Below are 18,824 nucleotides of genomic sequence, written 5' to 3'. Positions count from 1 at the left end.
ATTTGGGACTGCAAGACCGTGGAGCTGTTTAACTGAAAATGTTTAAACTGACATTAATGCTGCTTGGTAGGATGTACTGGCTGGTATTTTCCTGAAGGAGGATTTGGGAATGGTTTTTATACTATCACCAAACCTTATATGCCAAGAGCAGTACTGGGGGATTGAGAAATTCCAATTTATGCTATTAAATGTACTGTCAAAGCCTCAGAGCTCCAGTGGCTGCTCACATGATGTTTCATGGCCTGGCTTGCAATTTTAGAGCACTGAATTTCTTTTCAATGCTGGGGTGCACACACAGCCCAGGAAGGAAGGCACTACAAGAGGGTGAAGTGCATTGTAAATGCCCAGCAAGGCTCGGACTGACCCCCAAACACAGAGCAGAATTACCCCAGGAGCCTGAGCTGGGGCAGGTGGGGAGGCAGGGGGGGAGTTACAGGGTCTTCTGAGGGGGTTGACAAAACAGGAGTTGTGGGTTTGTGTTATGCCAGTGGTCTGAGAGCAAGGAACATGCCTGGGGAAGATGAAATCACAGTGCCTGGTGTCAGCTGACTGACAGGTTCTGTGTTATTTTCCCTGTAACAGTGTGTGGATGAATGGACTGATATGGACCTAGCACTGTCCCAACCAGTGTGTTTGGGCAAAAATAAAAAGAAAAAAATGTTAATAGTAGGAGGAGGTAAAAAATCTGCCTCCAGTGTATCAGGTTGGCCGATACACATGTTGGCTCACGCCCAGCCTGCCAGGAGAGCGGCAGGAGAGCAGCATCACGTTCACCTGCCTTTGGCTCCCCTGCCCAAATCAATGCTCCTCTCATCTGCGTGTGCCCAGGGGAAGCACAGGTACAAACAAACCCCTTGGCAGCTTTCCAAGAGCGGGAGGAGGCAGGAGGGCCATCCCTAGCACTGCCCCAGCCCTGGGTGTGCCACAGCCGGGCAGTGCCTGTGTCCCCCCATCCTGCTGACCCCGGGGAGCTGCAGGAATGGTGCTGGAAACAGCTGTGCCTGCTGGGAATAGCTGTGCCTGCTGCTCTCCACAGGGCTGTGCTGAACCCCAGGGACCAGCACAGCCCTTCCCACCCACCCCTGGTGCCGGGTCTCCTCCAGGACACCCATGCACACCCACCCCAACACGTGCCCCTGCTGCTGAACCCTGGAGAAGGAAACCCATATTGCCCCTTTTCCCACCCAAAATGCAGTAGGAGATGGATGGCTGGGGGTTGAAGGTTGGCTCAGCTCTTGGCCTGGATAAGCAAGACACAGAGTGATTGTATGGCATGTCACAGTGTTCACTACATCCTTTTTTTCTTTCCCTTCATTTTTGTTCTCTCTTAAAGCCTCAGCCCCTCGAGGGGGGATATGAGATGGACTATTTGCTTAAGGAAATAAAAAGGACTTTCCAGCTGTCCTGTTCACAGACAAAAGGCTTTAAAAGTACAAGCCAAAGGGTTTAGGAAGAGCAGATAAAAGCAATATGCCAGTGGTTGTCTTAATATATATTGAAAAATGAGGAGTTAAGCTTTGGATTTAACTCCTAACCCCGAACCTGGATTTTGGATAAAACTCCAGCCCTGAGCAGGGGGATGCTGCACTCTCTGCACAGAGCTCCCAGGGTGCTGCTGTGTGCTCCACAGGCTGCAGCAAAGTCCCTCTGCAACTTTTCCTTCCAAACTGGGATGATCTGTGGGACAGGACCTGGGGATGGCAGTGGGGGGACCGTGCAGCATCTCTGCCCACAGAGCCTGTGGGGGACAGCTCGCTCCACCCAGCCTGGCTGCAGAGAAATCCCTGCGTTCCTGCCCTTCTTTGCCATGTAAGGATTTCAAACAGATAACAAACGGTCGGGAAACCACGTGCCAGTGCCACGCTCACCTCCCAGATGGTGCCAGGCCTGCCGCCAGTCATGTGAGGAGCCACGGCACGGTGGTGTCCCGGCAGCTCTGCCTGCAGACACCCTGCAGAATCAGCAGGGTGAGAGAACCAGGGCAGTCCCACAGGGTCACCCACACTGTGGGGGGACAGGGCTCACCGTGAGCTGGGTGCTGGCACAGAGCAGCACTCACCCACACAGAGGGACACACGCCTTGCCAGAGCTACCTGATCCCCCAGGGAGCTTCTGAGAGCGACAGGATGCCCCAGAGCCAACCTGCACAGCTCTCAGAGGGCACTGCCCTCACCCCAGCGGGGGATGCTGCTTGTCTGGCAGGGCTGGGGCTGCAGGGTATGACAAACCCCGGGGTGCAGGGAGGGAGAGGGAGGCTTGGACTCCTCGGCTCTGCAGGAGAGGAGGAGTGAGGGCTGCAGGTTCCCAGGAGAGCCTGGACTCCCTGGCTGTGGAGCTGCATCCCAGCACCGGGAGGGATGGGGTGAGAGGGGGGAGATGGCAAGGGTGGGCTCAGTGCAGGGTGTGAGTGCTGCCTGGAAGGGCAGAGCTGGGGGGAGAGGTGGGGCTGCAGCCAGCACTGGGGGCAGCAGCGAAAAACCAAACCGAACCCAGCAGAAAAACCCAACCCCAACCCTTGGTGGCAGCCTGCCAGCTCCAGCTGGTTTCGTAAGGACATTGCAGCCTAAAAATACACAAATACTCAGCCAAAAAAAGTCCAATCTTTCTGTGCCGAATCTGTCACCCACAGCCCTTCGCCAGGCAGGAAGAAATTCCTGTTGGGTCTGTCAGGCGGAGACGAGAACAGATTATCCGGGGTTCAGGACGGCGGTTCAGCAGGTTTCCTGGGGGGAGGGTGCCCTGTGCTGTGTTTATGGGTGGTGCTGGCTGCTCCTCTCACTTAGCAAAATGTGAGAAGAGGAGAGATTGTTCCCAAATTCCTGCAGCTCTCCCTCCTCCAGGCAGAGCGAACCCCCCCGGCTCCCTCCCTTCCCTGTGGGAGCTTTGCCATAATGGGGACAGCCCTGATCGGTATCGAGGGTCATTAAATAGCAATTTATTTAGTCAAGATGTCAAGATTTTACCGATCCCCAGGCCAGAGACAACACTGTTACGATGCAACACGGCGATGAAAAATGCCGGGGAGGTGGCAGGTGCTGCTGCATCTTTTATCTCCAAGGAATGAACTACCCTTGGAGCTCTCTGCTCCTCCTCGCAGTGCAGCCTCTATCTCCTAGGTCTCCTCAGACAGATTTTAGAGACATTTTGGGGCGTAAAGAAGGATTAGAAGAGGGGAAGTGACGACACTGTAGCACCAGTTTTTGCCTGCAGGATCCATCCCCACAGCAGTGCTGAGTTCTCAGCAGAGCTGGCTGCTGAGTTTGGCATTTCCCATGGAAAGGCAGTGAGCAAAGCACTGCAGCTCTGCTGGATGCTTCCCTGCTGTCCCAGGTGGGGGCTGATGGCATCCCAGATACCCTCCCATGGCCCAAGAGGGATATAGTCCTTCTGAAACCAGGTGCTCACATGGGATAGAAGGTTCTGATTGCCCTTCTCCTTCATCTTCATTAGAAGTCACATGAACTTCAGGCAGGAAATGTCTTTTGGGACTGTCCCCCCTTTCCCTGATCACCTGCATGTGTGGCTTGGAAAGGGGAAAGGGAAGAGGCTGGCCCTGGCACTGAGCTTCTCTGCCTCTGAGAGTGTTTTCTGCTGGGGAAGGTCAATCCTCCTGCTCTCCTGGCAGCGTCTGGTGGGATGGGAAGGTGAACATTGCTCAGCAGCCAACTTCAAGATGCTGTGATGTGGTCTTCATCCACCCTGCTCTGGGCCAAAAGAGGCAGCCTCTGGAGAGACTGCACCCAGTTTTGGTGAAATTGGGTGTTCCAGGCAGGTGAAGACTGAGGGGGAGGTGTAGAAAACATCCAGCTGATGTCAAAGACAATGTCCTTCCTGTTGTGCCCTTCCTCCACCTCACACTCAGCCTTAGGTGAAGCCATGTAACAACAGCAATTCTTTAATTTATGAGGATAATAATGAAATCTGAGACCCCTACCAAGCCCTGCTGGACCATAACAAGCTGCAGCTCAGACCGCCCACATCTCTCCCACCTCACCCTGACAAGAAACAGCCCCACTCCAGCCCCAACACCAGCAGACACTGCAGAGCTGCTCCTCCCTGGAAATCCATTTGCATCTCATTTGTGGGAATGGAGCAAGGCTGGTGATTCCACTCAGCCAGCTCTGGCCTTTATGGACTGTTTTGTTTGCTTATTATAGGGGGGAACTTAATTATTCAGGGCTGGTGGGCATATTTACTTACTGGGGTAAATGAAACCATAAATTCAGACAAATGTACCTACCTCCACACTTGTGATGTGTTTTCCCTTTCTGCTTTATTGGGCTCCAAGACACAAAGGTGGGTTGTTCAATAAACAGCGCAACGCAAGCCATCCCAATTAATGGGATTGTTCCATTTCTGCTGCTGCTGCCTCCAATTAAATGCAAGGGAGCACAAGTGACAGGCACGAGTGAGACGGGTGTGCAGAAACCCATATTCTAATGCCAGAGCTGTGATGGGAAAATGGAACCTACACACCTGACGGGAATATTAATGCAAAACCTTGACCTATAATTTTTTCTTCCTTCGGTCTGAGCGTGCCAGCAACGACTGCAGCTCGTTAAAATGGCTCATGTCCTGACAGTCGTGCATAATGCCCACGTCCCACAGGTCCAGCGGTCTAAACATTTACCCTGCTGGCTCCACCAGCGAGGCAAACATTTGGGCCGTGGGATTTGAGGGATGTGGAGGTTATCACAGGGCTGCATGGCTGGGACAGGAGACTGCAGCACACCCTTCCCTCCTTTAAACACGGTGGGATCAGAGAAAGAGGGATGGGAACAAAACAACCCCCAGAGTGCCAGTGTGGGTTGGGCCTCCGGAGTTCATCTGGCCCATCCCCCTGTTCAAAGCAGGGCCAACTGAAAAGTTGAATTCAGTTTGAAAGTTAGTTCAGGTGGCTCAGTGTTGAGCATTTCCAAGGACAGGGATTTTGCAGCCTCTCTGGGCAGCTTTTTCAGTGCTGCCTCGTCAGGGCTCAATCTGGAAGCTGTTCACCGCATCACAACAACATCTGGCTCTACTTTCTGAACTGCTTTTCTGATGCAAAGTGTGCGCAGGCACGTGGGATGCAGTAAGTATCAGTAGGGAAGGTGATAGCATCGTGCAAAGACAATTCCTTTGCAAGGAAAATAGATCAGAGAACAGTCCCACACAAGATGGGGTGAGAAGGAAGGCACTGCAGTGTTTTATTCTGAGTTTGGTGCTGCTTTTCTATGAGGCTCTGCCAGAGCAGTTCTTGAAGATGGAGTAAGCAAAGCGCTGTCCAGTTTGGGCTGGGTGTTTGGCACAGGCTTGGGATGTCAGGCCTGGGGGCAGCTGTGGCAGAGCAGCAGACACAACTGCACCTCTCCTTCTCCACTGAGCAGCGAGCTCTGTACCCCTCTCTGGAGGCATCTCTCCCTCCCTTTGCTCCTGACTGAGAGAGCCAAAGGCAACAAGCTTCCTGGCCCTGACACCTCTGATATGTGTGAAGATGGATGGGTTGAACGCAGGCCTAAAATATTTTACATTTTCACAGCAGTTTCACAGCCCTGGCATTATCAAATGATCTTTCAAAAGTACTTGGAAGCAGGAGGAGAGTGACTCGAGATGGATCCTGGCTTTTTTGTGTCTGTGTACTTGCAAACTGGCTCTGCCTACACATCTTGCAGGGCCTGTGCCTGTTTGGAGATGCACATGGAAAATGGGAGCTCGTGTGGCTGCTCCGGCTGCTCCATTTCCCCCCTGAAGTTTGGAGGCTGCTCAGAGCAGCTCCCCAGCCCTGGGTGTTTGGGATCAGACCTGCCCTGTGTGCTGCACTCCACTGACCAGGCTAGTTAGGAACTCGAGGCCAGGAAACACAAGGCAGTTTTAAAATCTGAACAAAAGTAGGAGATTAAGGAAACCAGCTGGAAACCTCTATTTTGCTGATTTTGAAAGCAAAATGTGGGTCACAGATGTGCTTCCACAGACAGAAACTGGCTGGAGAAGAAAAAGACATCAGCAGTGCCCAGACTCTTTGATGATCAGAGGTAGATTTAGCTCCCAGGCACGGAGACAAGAAAGGAAGAGGAGACAAAATAGGAATAAAAACATAATCAAGATATTAGGAATGTGGAACGCAACCCACCCGTAAATTTGCCTCAGGGAAGAATGAAAAAATGCAACAACAAAAGAGATGAAACCAACTGCTACATCTTCCTCCCTTCTCTTCTCTTGCCATCCTCATGGTTTCACTGTTTGCAGTCCAAGGCACAGGAGGTCCATTACAGAACCTTCCCTCTTCCTCAGTCGTGTTTTTTCTTTGCTGTTTTCTGCTGTTCCTTGGCAGTAGATATAAAATCCTTGCTAAGGACAGGCAGACTTTGGAGCCTAAAATAAAGCAAGCCTTGCAGGAAGGTGTTAAGGGAGTGTGTATCTGAGACTAGAAAGCAATGTGCTCCTGCCCATCTCTGATGGCAGAGAAGAGCTACAACTCACTGCTTTAGTCCAGTGGAAAATATTAAATTTCCTTTCAGTGAAACCAATGACAGACTGGTAAGAGCTGTGCTGCTGATCCTGCAGGCTGCTGATGAGCCTGGGACTGGCTCTCCCAGGGGCCCTGACAGAAGGCCCATTGTCCCAGGCATTCAAAAACCTCAAGGTAAAGCACTGGAAGAGCAATTCAGAACAAGAGCAGCACTGACTCAGAGCAGCCCAGGTGGGGTCTGAGGAGCCAGCAGGGCAGGGGGAGGTTGGGGAGAGCTGGGGGGCACGTGGAGGGGGTTCTGGGGTGCAGGGAAGTGTCACTGCTGAAGGTCCCACCTGTGCTGACCACCGTCACTGGGTGCCTGGGGCTTTGTGATGTGCTGAGCAGCCTTGGAGCACCACCCCCAATTCCTGCAGCACACCCCCCTCCTGCCAGCAAAACACCAGTCCCTGGGGCTGAGCACCAGGAGAGGCCTGGAACAAAGCCATGCTAGTCCAGCTCACTGCCTGGCAGCGCTTTTCAAACTTTGGGGAACTTCAGATTCAGTTCTTGTCTGGAATTTATTTCTCTTAGCCCTAATGAAAACACATTTTGTAGTTGTTGGTGTTTTAAATCCAATATCAGTGTCAACAAAGATAAGCCTTTTCCCAGGGTGGGGGAAAAAACCCATAAAACTGTCTGAAATCTTTCAGTCACGCAAAGGAAAACAACCTCAAAGCATCGAAGGATTCAATGAAAAATGTGCCTCTTTTTGCCAGGAGTCCACTGGGGGTGTGAAGAAGTGCCAGCTGAGCTCTGCCTTCCACCCCACCCAGTGTGATGGCAGCAGGGCACGGAGGGGCAGCAGGACGTGCCCTGCTCTGGGAGAGCATCTCTGCTCCCACTGACGGAGCACCAGGGGCTGCCAACACCAGCAGGGCTGTGAATGACCAGGACTTTGCCATCTTCAGCTTCACCACCCAACCTACCCCAGGGAAAACAAGTGTCCAGCCACAGCCCACAGCCCCCCTGGCAAGGGGGATCGTGCATCCTCCTCTGGATGGAACTGATTGTGCCAGAGACATCAAAACTCGTTTCGCTGGGCCCCAACCCCACACTGCAATTGCTGTGAGTGCCACGGCACAGAGCCTCTTCAGCTGATGTGTAGGAACTGCTCGTGGTTTCAGAGCTCTTGCTGATGAATTGCCCAGCAGCTGGTCACATTGGGAGGGCTCTGCTTATTATTCTCAACTGCTATCTCGCATGGAAGGAAAATCAAAATACTTTCCTCAAGGTAATTGGCTCTAAAACAATTGAAGAATTTTCCACAAGGCTGTAATGCAATTAGGACTGGCATTTTAGATAATTTATATCTCTAAAGGTATGTTTATGCCATCATACCCTTCTTTTGTGGGGAAAAAAAAAAAAAGAAAAGAGAAAAGGCTGCTGTCAACAGAAGGCTGATTCTGCTATTACAGGCAATGAAATGTAGATTAAACATGGCCATCCACCTCGTACTGATTAAAAGGCAGCACAATGCCAGGATCATCCCTGAGGTGTGAGGGTGGTTGGGTTGGGTGCTGTGTCACCAGCCACACATCTGCAGGTGTTCCCATTCGTTTTTCCATCAGTGCCAAGGGATGTGTCATCACTCACCTTCTGCTGCAGCACCGTGAGAGCTGCACTCCCCAACAACTGCCCAACAACTGCCCAACTCCCCAACAACTGCCCAACTCCCCAACAACTGCCCATCTCCCCAACAACTGCCCTGCCAGCTGGAGGGGAGCAGCACTGGCCACTGGCCCTGCACACAGCACAAACCCAGCAGCCACACCACTGCCTGGGCTCAGGCTTTGGTAGATACCCAGGAAAACCCTAAGCAGAGTTGCCAAACGATCCAGACACACAACAAGAACTCCAGGAGTGCGTGAAACAGCTGGTGAACTTGTTGGTGTGGGATGCTGTGAAAGCCAAAAGCCTGGACGTGGCAAGTTATGGGATGACAAGCTGGGAGGCAAACAGGCCCACTGAATTATCATTACAGATGGATATGAACTGAAGCTGGGGAGACAATCAGTGGCTCTCCAGAGCCAGAGCAGCCACTTACGGGCAGATGTCCTGTCCCCATGACGAGGTGAACCAAAGCCATGGATCCAGACAACTGCCACTAAAAACCACCTGGATGTGGTCCCTGATGGCAAAGATGCCTCTGACTGTATTACAGGAGTAACACAATGCCCCTGGAAAAGCAAAGAGGTCCCTCACCCTTGGTTGTAACCAGACTGATCTATCAGTACACTGCACAACTATCAGAAAAGCAAACCCAGGAGCTGTACAGAGCAGGTGATCACAGTCTTCTGTTCACAGTCAGACAGACAGGGAAGCCATCAGCCATGCCCATGGGTTGATCTGCCTCGTTCACTACATCCACATCTGCAGAAACCTACCCTGAGCTGTATGGGAGCAATTTGGGAACCTGGCCTTGGGGTCATGGACCTGACCCCCAAGTGGCCAGAAGGGGACACGAATGTCCTGCCTGAGCCTTTCTGCCATGGAGCAACCTGTGACACAGCACACATCCCCGTCTGTGAGCAGAGACACCTTCACTTCCACTGCTCTGAGGTCACCAACTTCAGTCAAACCTTCAGCAAGCCCAAATGCACCTTCCCAAGGGGACAGACCACGGCCAGGGATACTCACTACTGAGCTGAGTCGTTGAGCTGATATTCCCGGGACCGGTTGAAGCACTCCTGGATCCCAGAGTCTGCCCAGAGTCTCATCATAGCTGACAGCAGCTCTGGAGAGAAGGGCTCTGTGTCCTCCATCCGACTTACGACATCGCACACCATCTTGGCGTCAGCCTGCAGAGGAAGGAAACGACAGGTCACAGGGATGCTCAAGGCAGGATTGGGAGCCAGAGGTTTCAGAAACAGGTCAGTAAACCATCAGGAGTGCAGGGGCTGTGCTTCCTGGGGTGGGGCTCCAGCATCCACACCGTGTGATCCAGCAGAAAAAGGGCAAAGGAGGATGGAGCAAGGAAGTCACCAGGAAAAAAAGGTTGTTTGTGCGACCCACCCCATGTCATCAAACATTTCTGTCCAGCAGACAAAGCAGTCTGCAGTGCCCACGTGGGGAGTTTCTTGGGAACAGAAAGAAATGCATTTATGTACAAAGTTATTTAGAATGGCACACACCCTGCAACAACTGCTTCAACCAAGGGGGGGGACCTTGCTGAAGGAGGGGTTTGTATCAGAAAGGAAAGGACGGCAGCAAGACTCCAGGAACAATTTTTTCCAGATGCTGGTTTATTGCTTTTCCCGAATTCTTGTTCTTTGCTATGACCCCCTGCTACGAGGGCTGATTCCCGTTAATGCAGACCACCTTGGCTGGCTGTGGTGCTCTGTGACTCAGAGGGAGAGGAATCTCCCACGGTTAAGGAGCATGGCACTGAGGGAAGGGCCAGCTGGCCATTTTCAGATGGAATCTTCTTTGGTGACAACAATGAGATTCACTGGAACAGCAACTTTTCCTGGAGGACAGTGCTCTGACACAACTTGGGCCTGGAAGATGTCTCAGAGTTAGGATGGGAATGTCTAGACAGCCTTGGAATAGCTGAGTTCAGCCCACTGTAATGGTCCACAGTGGCTGATGCTTGACTCATTTGAGAATTTGAGAAGCAGGACGCCCAAATTCACAACCCCTCTGCTTGCTTTGCAAGAAGTGGATCTCCCACACCCCCCCCAGACTCAGGAAACCCTTGGGGTGTTGGAGCATCTGCAGAGTTTTTCTTTCATTCCTTCAGAAATGTCTCCCATTTCTACAAGCCGAAAGAAACCCAATTATTATTTCTATAACTGACTGGAAAAGGGGAGCTCTTATGCCTTATGTGTGTGCAGCAAACGTGTGAAGACACCCTGCTTGTTTTATTACCTTGTGCCTTGTCAGCCAGGAACGGAGCCCATTCTGGCCAAACGCAGGTGGAGGAAGTCCTCACCTTCCAGGGTGTTTGACCCAGACTGGCAGAGGCAGCCCAGAAACACAAATCTGGCAGGAGGGAGTGCAGGCAGAGCTCAGCTTTGCTGGCACAGTTAGGAGTGCAGGAGTGCCAGTGCTGAAGAGCACCACTGCACACTAATTGCATGGGTGGATACGACAAGGTGTGACAGGGGCTGCACAGCCAGGATCAAAACTCCTCTTCACTGAGCACTGAAATCGCTGAAAAACTGACATTTCAGTGCTCAGGGAAAGAGCCTCAAGGCTCCTGAACACGCAGCCTTTCTGGGCTGAAGAAGTCTCAGTACTGTACGCAGCAGTGCTGTATCCCGTAAAACTTAATGGGGTGGACTCCACTTTGAAGGCTTTATGAACATAAAGTCTCACAGAGTACTTAACTTCACATTTTAGTGCCCAGGAATCTTCCCAGCCCTCTGTACGTTTCGGAGACTCTGCTCGTTTCGGAGGAACAGTATTGGTGACTCACACCTCGAAGCCAAGACAAACAAAGAACCTTGAAGAGTTCAGTTAATTTCAAAAGCTTGTTTTCTGCCCCGGAGTGCTTCGTGAGCTCAGTGAATATTCATAAATCATCTGTATGCCCTGCTGGAGCTGCAGTTCTGCTCTTTTCACAGACACTAAACACATACAGCCCGCTAATGGCTGTGGTCTGGCGTGGCCCCGTTATCTGGGCACGGGTGGGGCAGGAAAAGCATCCAAGCTTTCAGTCAGGTAGGAGGAGGTCTTTCTCTGCTATCCTGACTACTGGGGGTTATAGGTATAAGTCACACATCTGTCCATCTGTCTGTAATGGCAAAGCACATCTGAAGCTCTCCAGCTGTTATGGGCAGGGTCTGGGCTTCTTCTGAGCCCTGTGGATTTAACCAGGGGCTGCTTTCTGCGAGGCATCAGAGGGAATGGCACGGTTGTCGTGTTTTCTGTGCTGGGAAATAGCTGCCTCACCTTTTCAATCACTGAGCCTTGTGGCAGTTCCCCGTGAGTGAGACCCAACGCAGGGGAGTCTGAGCAGAAAATACAGATGAACAGTGAATGACAGGGCAGAATGGGAGCGACCAGGACAGGCATCTCTGGCTGTGGTCCTCAGCTCTGCCTGGGCCACAAGCGGGGCTCAGCATGTAGGGCAGGGGGTTATTTTGGTACAAGCTCCTCTGTGGTCACTGCAGGTCCCTTTTGGGGACAGGTGAGGCTGCCCTCCTGCAGCATGGACACCTGCCTGCAGGGCAGGCTGAGAGCCAACAGACTGTGGAGCAGGGGAATGGCTCGGAGGAAAGTCTATTGCTCCTGCTGAAAGGTAATAAAAATATTCCAGACTTGGTTTTATTTTGCAGAGTGAACTGTGGAACTCCTAGTTTTACAGACCCAGAAGAAGCAGGTGAAATGAGTGTTTTTAAAAATACTCCTCTCCCCTGCCAAGGATGAAGCCCCTCTGTCGAGAAGCATGGGGCCATCCAGGAGCTGAGGCATTTGTTAGATGATTTAACGAGCAATTACGGATCCAAGAAGAGGAGATATCCCTTTCTTTTCTCACTCTCCAGGCTGCATCTCAAGCTGGGAATGACATTAAAATCTCCAGCCCCCCCTGGGCCCAGCAGGTAGGTTTTTAAATTCTGCCTGATTGACTTTTCCCTGCGCGCCTCCCCCGGGTCTGGCGCTCCGCTGGTGCTGAGGTGAGAGGAGCTGAACCTCCTGCCACGCTCGGCCTCTGTGCTGCAGCCAGCAATTAAAGAGAGCAAAACAAAGCAGCCCATCCAGCCCCCCACCCCGGCCTGGCAGCTCCCATCCCACAGGGTGTCCGTTGATGAATATCACCGTGGTATTTCAGCCACCTCGGGAGCTAAAAATAGGCAGCCCTTGGCTCCTGGGACTGCTGGGAGAAGCTACAGAATGGTGCAGGGCTGCTCCCACCACTGCTGCCTCCCCTCTCCTCGGACCAAGGTGTCTGGGAGGAGGGTGGGAGCTCGGGCTGGGCTCCTCCATGCGGGTTCTTGTTCACCAGGAGCATCCCAGCCCGTCACTGCAGCATCCACACCTGTCCTGCTGCCACTTCCCAAGGGCTTGGGAAGGCTTCCCAAGGGCTTGCACCTTCCACAGCAGGTGAAACCCCGACCTCCCAGCGGATTGCCTTCATGCAGTTCATAAAGAGAGAGGGATTTGTCACTTTGTGTCACTCCTGAATGCTGAATCCATCTACCTACAGAGGGAGAATTCCAGCTGGCTGGGCTTGGCCCGAGGAGACAGCTGAGCTCAGAGATCCTGGGAGGATGAAACACATATCCAGACTTCAGCCACCAAGCCAAAAGACCAGATAAGCCTTTGCTAAAGAACAAATCTCTGCACTGGCTGAGGAATGGAGAGGGCTCTGTAGTTCCAGGGCAGAGTCTGCAATCCTCAGGCAGATGTGAACAAGAAGCCTGTAAACAAGCAGGAATTGTGCCTCATTCCTGACCCCGGGCTGTGCAGCTACCTGTGCACCAGTCACGGCACAAACCCAGCTCGTAAGGGCACTGTTCTCTCCCTAACCTGGCCATAAATGCAGTTATTTAATTGTCTCCCATATGTCACTGTCACCAGGCACACAGCCTGTGCTCAGCATGCAAACCTGGGACTGCAGCAGCCACTCAGCCCCGTTAAAGTGTCCCCTCGCTGCAAGGGAGAGGGGCCCCTCCTGTCAGCCCCACACTACTGGCAGGCGTGTTTGTCTCTGCAAGCGAGTTATTTTCCATCCCACCAATACAGACCACCCTTGACTATCTGTTCCTCACCACCAGCCACGGCCAGTGCCCAGGAAGGTGCCAGCAGAGCTGCTCCTGCCCTGCCTGCTGTTGGGTTGAACTGGAGTGGGACTCAGGTCCCCATCTCTGACTATCCCAGGGTAAATCCTGGCTCTGGTCCTTTGAAGTTGCCTGGACACTCACTAGGGGACTTTTTTTTTTTTTTCTTCCCTTTTTTTCTTCAAAAAGGAAGAGTTTTCTGGAAGGGGGGAAATTTAAGGGAGAGTCAAAGCCTTGTGTGGTACAAATCTGCTAAACCCTACAGAGCTGCACTGAGTTACACCCACAGGAGAGCTGAGCCAGTGTGTCACATTGTGCTGTCCTTTCCTTCTGGTGAGCTAAATCCCAGTAAATATCATTTTTTTTTTGCTGTTATTTACTCTGATTAATGATACTTGTCACTCAGCCTGTCTCAAAGGTTAACTCTGGGGCAATTTCCTCTGGTGGCTGGTTGCACTCAGAGCTGCATCTCAGAACATTTCAGAAAACCCATGCAGTGGGGGAAAAGATAAGCACTGAGTTTGGCTGGCGGTGCAAGACAAATCAGCACGGTACTGGTTATCAGCCAGCAATCTTGTGAAAAAAGCAGTGGCCATCACCAGTCATGGACCTGGGGGAAATCACACTGATGTCTTGAGAGCATCCAGCATCCAAAAAGAACGTCCTTGGAAGGAAACCTTCCTGGGGCACCCAGATCCTGACCTCGGGGCACAGCAGTTCATGGCTCTGCTGCCACAGAAATGACATCTCATAATTTAGGGGCAGAACACGTCTCATAAACTGAAAACCTCCTCCTCCTCCTCCTCCTCCTTACAGAGTGTCTCAGAAATCTGGACCTGCTTCCCAGCCCCAGTGTGGCTGCATCATGGCAAAAGCCAGTGATTTTCTCAACATTTGCAGCCCGAGTAAATCCTGGAAACAAAGCAGGATTGGTGAATTTGTCTCTTCCAGAGACAGCCAGGGCCCAGCTCCAAGTCCAGAGGAGTTTTTGGAGACACTGAATAGCTACACGTGTGAGTCTCCCCCTCGCTCTCCCTCACACATCTGTGTTTCAGAGCTGACCTCTCCATCTGTGGAATTCTGGCTGGCAAAGCAGCAGCTGCTGTGCATGGCGGGAGAGAAAACCTCCTCCCGTCCTCCTCCACCCTTCCACCTGCCTTCAGAACATCTAAGCAAGGCCTCCCACCTCTGCCTGGCATTTGGCTTGCTGAGAGATCCTGGGAGGCACTGAGCAGGTAAAAATCTATCCAGTAGCTCATTAAATTCTATCCCTTTGGGAATTACCTTGAGGTGGGCACCCAGACTACACGCCCTCTGCACTCTCATTAGTTGGAGGTGGGGCTGCAAAGCCCCAGACACGGATCCCAGTGCTCTGGGAAATGGATTTATGCTCTCTAGTGATTTGCATCACATAGCAAAGCTAACCCTAGCAAATCAAGTTAGAGATGGTTGGCTTTCCACAGTGTCCCAGCAGCCATCTTCTACCCTGCTTGTGCTGGCAGCTCACTGAAAGGCTGGTTGACTGGATACAAGGCTGAGGGGCTGCTGTCTGTCTGTCTGTCTGTCTGTCTGTGAGCAAACAGACCATTCTATGGAAAACACAGCCTGACAGCCAGGGGGATGTCCAGAGCTCCTCCCGAGGTGGTGCTGTCTGGCCATCAATTAGTACAGCCCTGGTTTTCATATCCTCCTGGAGCCAAGACGGCACCATCACCTCTGACTGCCTTGGCCAAACAGTTCTGTGTGTCTGGGATGTGCTCTAGGATTTCTAGACTGAAACCTTGTTACAGCTGTTTTTTTTTTTTTTTTCTGTCTGCTGCTTCCTATTTGAGGAGACATTGAGCAGGGCTGATATTATAGATTATTATGGCTCTTGCAGCAGGCCAACTGCTCTGTGTTCAGTACTACCTTTATTCCTACTCATTCTGTGCGATACTGCAGCTGATCAAATGAAAATTGCTAGCCCTAGTGTGGGTATAACCTTCTCTTCCCCTCCTGCAACACACCTAAAATAATATTCCCTGTTTGCCTGGACTAATGACTATCTGGCAATCCAGGGGCTGGATAATGCATGGACTAGACTAAGCTCTTGGGCTGCCAGCTGGCCACCACCATAATAACAGTTCCTACAGCTCTGTGTCCTGTAGAAAATAGTGCTTCACTCACCAGAGAGGTGGAAAAACCCACCACCCAACAATACAGAACTCACCCTGCAAGAGGGATGAGAGGGCATTTCCCAAGTTTCCTTTATTCTAGGAAATCTCAGGGTCTTCCCCTGTTCTCGAGGAGCTCAGAAGAGCTCCTGAACTGGGTGAGACAACCACGGTGGGCACCTGACTTGATTTTTCCAAGCAAGGATGGGAAGGCCAGAAAGCATGTGTTAAATGGTGTCAGAACAGGTCCTGACCCACTGGCTGCAAAGGAAGGTGAGAAAAACCACGCTCTGTCCATCCCAGTCCCTTCTAACTCAGGAGGAGGGCAGAGACTGCCAGCCACTGCAAACTCCAGCAGCACCCCTGGCAGGACGGCTTCGCTGGGCCCTCTGTCCCACTGGCACCGAGCAAAGGGGCTGAGAGTGGGACCTGCCAGCCCAAACGTCATTCCTGACGACTTCCAGGCCGGGCAGGCACAGACAGCGCTGCCCACCAGGGAGGGGATGAGGGAGAGAGTCCCAGATGGGGACATTAGCCGCATGGCTTGGTGCTCCGCAGGGAAGGGCTGTGCCGCAGTGCCGAGGAGCAGGCTGGCAGCACGGACAGACAGAGCAGCTCACTGCCCCTCTCCTGCCTGCAAACCCCTCTGCTGGCTCAGAGTCCACCCAGTGCAATGGTGCTGGAGTGTTTGTGCTGCAGGACACGGCAGGGAAGTGCCCGAGACGCCCCAGTGGGAGAGCAGGTGGGCAGGCTGCCTTGGCTCCTGGCATTTGTAAACTGAGGGGCTGTTTGACGTTCCCTGCACTGCCCACGGCTGGGCACGAGCTGAGCAGGGCTGGTGGCGATGCTCTGGGAACCTGCTCTGGTTTGGGAGCTCCCGAGGGCTTTAGCCTGCACATCTTCCACTCTCCAAACGTCTCGAGGGTTTTCCACGCCAGCATCCCTCGGGGTGGCAGGCAGGGGGGACACACTGTCCCTCCAAGCTTTCCCACCACACAGGGGGAGAACAGGCTCTGTCTTTGGAACAGGAAGGGACACCAGTTCCTCTGGTGGGGGTGCATTCCCAGGAGAAGGACAGATTTTTGTCACATCTCCTGCTGAGTGCCCCTTGTGTGTGCTGATTTCTAGGGCAGTGCTGGAACCCAATCATTAGTTTAATGCTCAGAGCCTGATGCCGACCAGGGGGTGCTAATCTGCACTCCACAATTAATCCTACAGATTTATCAGTGCCTCCTGCGATGGAGGGCTCAGTCTATGGGCTGCAGTCAGCTGTCCCTGAGGAAAGCAGGGTGGTCTGTCAGGAAGAGCCCAGTTTCGCTTATGGTCCTAGTTCACTTGGTGATCTGTGTTAAGATATATACTTAAAGGGGGTATAAGCAGGGGGAGAGGAAGAATCCAGATCTCCCTTCACCCTCTCCCTGTTAAATTTCCACTCCCTGTTGCCTCTTCCCTGGGATACCCAGGCAGGGATTTCTTACTGCTCTCCAGGGAAACAGCTCCAGCACTCAGTGGCTTTGCTGTTCATACCTGAGCCTTCTGCCTCACCAGGGGTCTCCAAATTATTTCCTTCACTGCTGTTGTGACAAGATCAGGCACCCCAGCAGCCAAAGGATGCTGATTCTTCCACTTGGCAGCAGAACCAGAAAATGAGGCAGTGTGAAAAATCAGCTCGGATGAAACACGTTCCTCTGCATTCTCCGCTGGACTCGAAGTCCTCTGAAAAATTTCATTTCACGTACAAGCCAAAGCACTTGCCTTAAGCCCTATCGAAATATTTTGAGTTATTTGGGTGCTCGGTATTCTTATTTTAGATTTATGTCAGTTTTCAAACAAAAGTTTAGTTTCTGAATGAAAAAATTGGAAAAAATGAAAGCAAAATACTTTGCCCTTTTCAGGAATGCAAAATCCTTTTGAAAAATCCTCATGTAAAATTTCCTCTTGTTCGTGATCACCTGTAGATTTTTGCTGGATTTGTACATTTTGACTGGATTTTACAAATGTTTTCGGTTTCTTTAGCAATTTCATAAAACATTTCCGTCCAGGCCTGTTAATAAGCACGACAAGAATTTTCTCATCAGGAGCCCTTTATTCACAGCTTATTTGCTGTTCTGATTTGAACTCTCACCACCTCAAATTTTCTGGGTTTTGGTGCTCTGCTCTTTCACCAAATGTCTTACAAGATGATCACTGCTGGGTGCAGAGGAAGGGCTTTTCCTTAGGTTTTACTTGGACTTTCCAGGAACAAAAGGAGGTGCTTGAAGTCCAACACCTGCCTGCACTGTGGTTGTGCTGTAGGTGGAAGCTGCACCTGATGGGGCTGAGGCTGAGCAGTGGATGGTCGAGGTGCCTGCGCCTGCCTGGAAGGAGCCCCAGAGTTCAGAGCAGGTGAAAGACAATTTTTTGGCTAAATCTCCCTGTGCTGCCATATTTCCAGCAAAATAAAGACTTGGGTGCTTGTAACAGGCTTGAAGGAGCTCTCCCTTTGATCAGCAGGGATTACAGAGAGTAACCCCCAGCAAATTCCTCCTTACTGGAGCACAGGCACATCACACACTCACAGATTGGCTTATATATTGTTTCAGGCTGCTGCAGAGAAAAAAATGTTCCATATCTTCCTTATGAGAGCATCAGGAAAGTTCTCCAACCCTTTGGTAGCAGGAGGGTGGGAAGAGGAAGAAGAGGGAAAGGGAGGGAGGAAGGAACCTGTTGGGCCGTGTGTGAGCACTGTTGTTCCAGGGGAAGCTGTTCTCGGGGATATTAACAGGAACTTTATTTTTATTAAGTGCTCTTTGCAGAGAGAATGGATAAATGGGACCTCAGGTGCATCACTAGATGACAGGATAGTTCATAAAAATAAGTGGCTGGCAGAAAACCATCTTTCTAACAGCCTAACAAGGATAGGCAGAAATAGGCTGGGGGCCTGGAAGAAATCTTTGATGCTGTTGTGTGTATTTATTATTTATTCTTCTGGCACAAATATAGCATCAAAGAATGTCAAAACCAAAAAAGCTCCTAACCTGCTGTCACTGGATTAGTCCTACATCCCCGTAACCATGGCATCGTGTAGTATTGACAAGGAAAATCAGCAACGACGGGAAAAAAGCACCCGGCATTTATAACACTTGCGAGGGTGAGGCAGACTTCCTCGCTCTCTGAGGGTGCACCAGAAGGGGTAAGAAAATCTGTGAGCATCTTGCTAGCCTGGGCATCTGTGAGGCTCAGCTACGATGGAAAACCCAGGAATGAGCGGAGTTGCTCCCTCGTGTGCAATCCTGCGTGACACACACGGGGAACAGAGGGTGGGTCCCCCCCAGAACATTTGGCTGCTATTCCAAGTCACCCCAAACCCATCCCAAGCAGGGCAGTGGGAGCCCTGCCTCGTGTTTGTGCAGAGGGGAGGACTGTGCTGACAGGAGTAGCAAGGCACAGGCTTGATGCTGGACTGATTATTTTTGGGGA

At 51.7% G+C, this 18,824-nt stretch overlaps 1 protein-coding gene across 1 annotated transcript in view; it reads right to left on the bottom strand.

Annotated features, from left to right (window-relative positions):
- Nucleotides 1–18,824, bottom strand: part of LOC114069977 (guanine nucleotide-binding protein G(o) subunit alpha) — a 74,613-nt gene that overhangs the window by 24,037 nt on the left and 31,752 nt on the right. Inside the window, exon 2 of the mRNA XM_027907149.1 lies at nt 9,128–9,288. Coding sequence (XP_027762950.1) covers nt 9,128–9,288 — 161 coding nt within the window. The remainder of the gene's footprint in view (nt 1–9,127; nt 9,289–18,824) is intronic.

The sequence above is a fragment of the Empidonax traillii genome, unplaced genomic scaffold (assembly GCF_003031625.1).
Source record: "Empidonax traillii isolate 1590-97213 ecotype Southwest subspecies unplaced genomic scaffold, ASM303162v1 scaffold1411:size152692, whole genome shotgun sequence".
NCBI classification, from domain to species: Eukaryota; Metazoa; Chordata; class Aves; order Passeriformes; family Tyrannidae; genus Empidonax; species Empidonax traillii.
This window is presented reverse-complemented; position numbering and strand designations above follow the sequence as displayed.